The 1,850-nt window shown below is 39.4% G+C and overlaps 1 protein-coding gene across 1 annotated transcript; it reads left to right on the top strand.

Moving 5' to 3' along the window:
• The first annotated feature begins 324 nt into the window (after positions 1-324).
• On the top strand, positions 325-1,296 carry LOC113896294 (olfactory receptor 2T8-like). Its single transcript, XM_027548530.1, has one exon. The coding sequence runs from the start codon at positions 364-366 to the stop codon at positions 1,294-1,296; it is 933 nt and encodes a 310-aa protein (XP_027404331.1). The 5' UTR covers positions 325-363.
• Positions 1,297-1,850: the final 554 nt, after the last annotated feature.

Raw genomic sequence — 1,850 nt, 5'->3', positions numbered from 1 at the left:
TGCAGGTAAAACTTCTCCCTACGCAAAATGCCCTTTCATTTATGAAAGTTTGCATTTAGTATTATAGGGTTACTTTGGGAAGAAATATTGTAAGCAGATCATTATTGATTTCAATGTATAGCTTGGCAAATTTGAAGTAAATGCACTAACAATTGCAAATTATGTTTCCATTTGCAGACTCAGTTCTTCCATGGCCTAGGCATAAAAATATAAGTCCTCTTATTTTGAAAGTAAAAATGCCTTTAAAGTTTAATCAGTATCAAAAATTATTGGATTTTAGTGTGTTTCAATATATTTTAGTATGTTTTTTATATGTAATTATCATCTATTTCTCCATTTGCAGTATCACTTTTGTTTGAAATCATGGAAAACTGGAATATCACGGCAGATTTCATTCTCCTAGGTCTCTTTAACCACACAGGAGCCCACCAATTTCTCTTTGTGTTGGTTCTTATAATTGCCTTCACCTCCCTGGTTAGCAATGCCCTCATGCTTCTCCTGATTCTCCTGGACCCCCGTCTCCACAGGCCCATGTATTTCCTCCTGAGCCAACTCTCCCTCATGGACCTGATGCTGATTTCCGCCATTGTGCCCAAAATGGCCATTGACTATTTGACCGGCAGGAAGTTCATCTCCCCTGCTGGCTGTGGGTTCCAGATCTTCTTCTTCCTCACTTTAGGAGGGGGTGAGTGCTTCCTCTTAGCAGCCATGTCCTATGACCGCTATGTTGCTATTTGCCATCCACTGAGATACCCAGTCCTCATGAGTTGGAAAGTATGCCTCAGTATGATTTTGGGGTCTTGGTTCCTTGGTGCAGTTGATGGACTCATGCAGGCTGCTGCTACCCTGAACTTCTCATTTTGCAGCACACGTGAGATTGATCACTTCTTTTGTGAGGCCCCCACTCTTGTGCGTTTGGCTTGTGCTGACACTTCTGTCTTTGAGTATGTCATGTACATCTGCTGTGTGTTAATGCTCCTGATCCCCATTTCCCTCATCTTGATTTCCTATAGTCTCATCCTTGCTGCTGTTCTCCACATGCATTCTAATGAAGCCCGCAAGAAGGCATTTGCCACCTGCTCCTCCCACCTGTCTGTGGTGGGACTCTTTTTTGGAGCTGGCATTTTTACCTACATGAGACCTAAATCCTATAAGTCAGCTAACTACAATAAGGTTGTGTCAGTGTACTATACTATTTTCACCCCTGTGCTGAACCCCCTCATCTATAGTCTGAGGAACAGTGAGGTCAAGGGAGCTCTGCAAAAGTGTATGAATAGATGTGCTGCCTATGAATAAGATTACGTTGACTTGCTCTAGAGTTCAAGGCTGTGCAAAGTGATTATACAAGATTTCCTTGAGAGAAGTTACATACACATTATATCTGTAACTGTTATTTCTGTTGTACTTTGAAATGGAGATAGACATCTAGCTTTGGATACTTTACTAAACTGTCCTCAACAAATTAGATTAGTGGTTATTAAAATCTGTTGATCACAAATCTTTATTCAAATGTTCCTACATCCCCCTTCACAATAAATACTTGTTGAAAGAATGAGTAGTCAAGCAATATTGAAGTTTTTTTTTTTAATTGAGGTATAACTTATGAACCCTAGAAAACTCACATGTTTAGGCTAACTTTCAACTAGTTTCAATAGTACCTGCACTTATAGCTTACACCCAGTACCAAGAGACAAAACTTTCATGAGACTAGAAATGTCCCACATTTCCTTTTCTAGTGAAGTCACTCAACCCAGAAACAAATACTGGTCTGATTCACATCTCTAACAATTAGTTTAATCTATACTAGAATTTAATATCAATGAAACTGTGCAGTAGGTATTTTTCTTGTA

This window comes from Bos indicus x Bos taurus, chromosome 7 (genome assembly GCF_003369695.1).
Source record: "Bos indicus x Bos taurus breed Angus x Brahman F1 hybrid chromosome 7, Bos_hybrid_MaternalHap_v2.0, whole genome shotgun sequence".
Classification (NCBI taxonomy): domain Eukaryota; kingdom Metazoa; phylum Chordata; class Mammalia; order Artiodactyla; family Bovidae; genus Bos; species Bos indicus x Bos taurus.
This window is presented reverse-complemented; position numbering and strand designations above follow the sequence as displayed.

Coding starts and splice junctions, on each gene's coding strand:
- LOC113896294 (XM_027548530.1), top strand. CDS start 364: ATGGAAAACTGGAATATCACGGCAGATTTCATTCTCCTAGGTCTCTTT.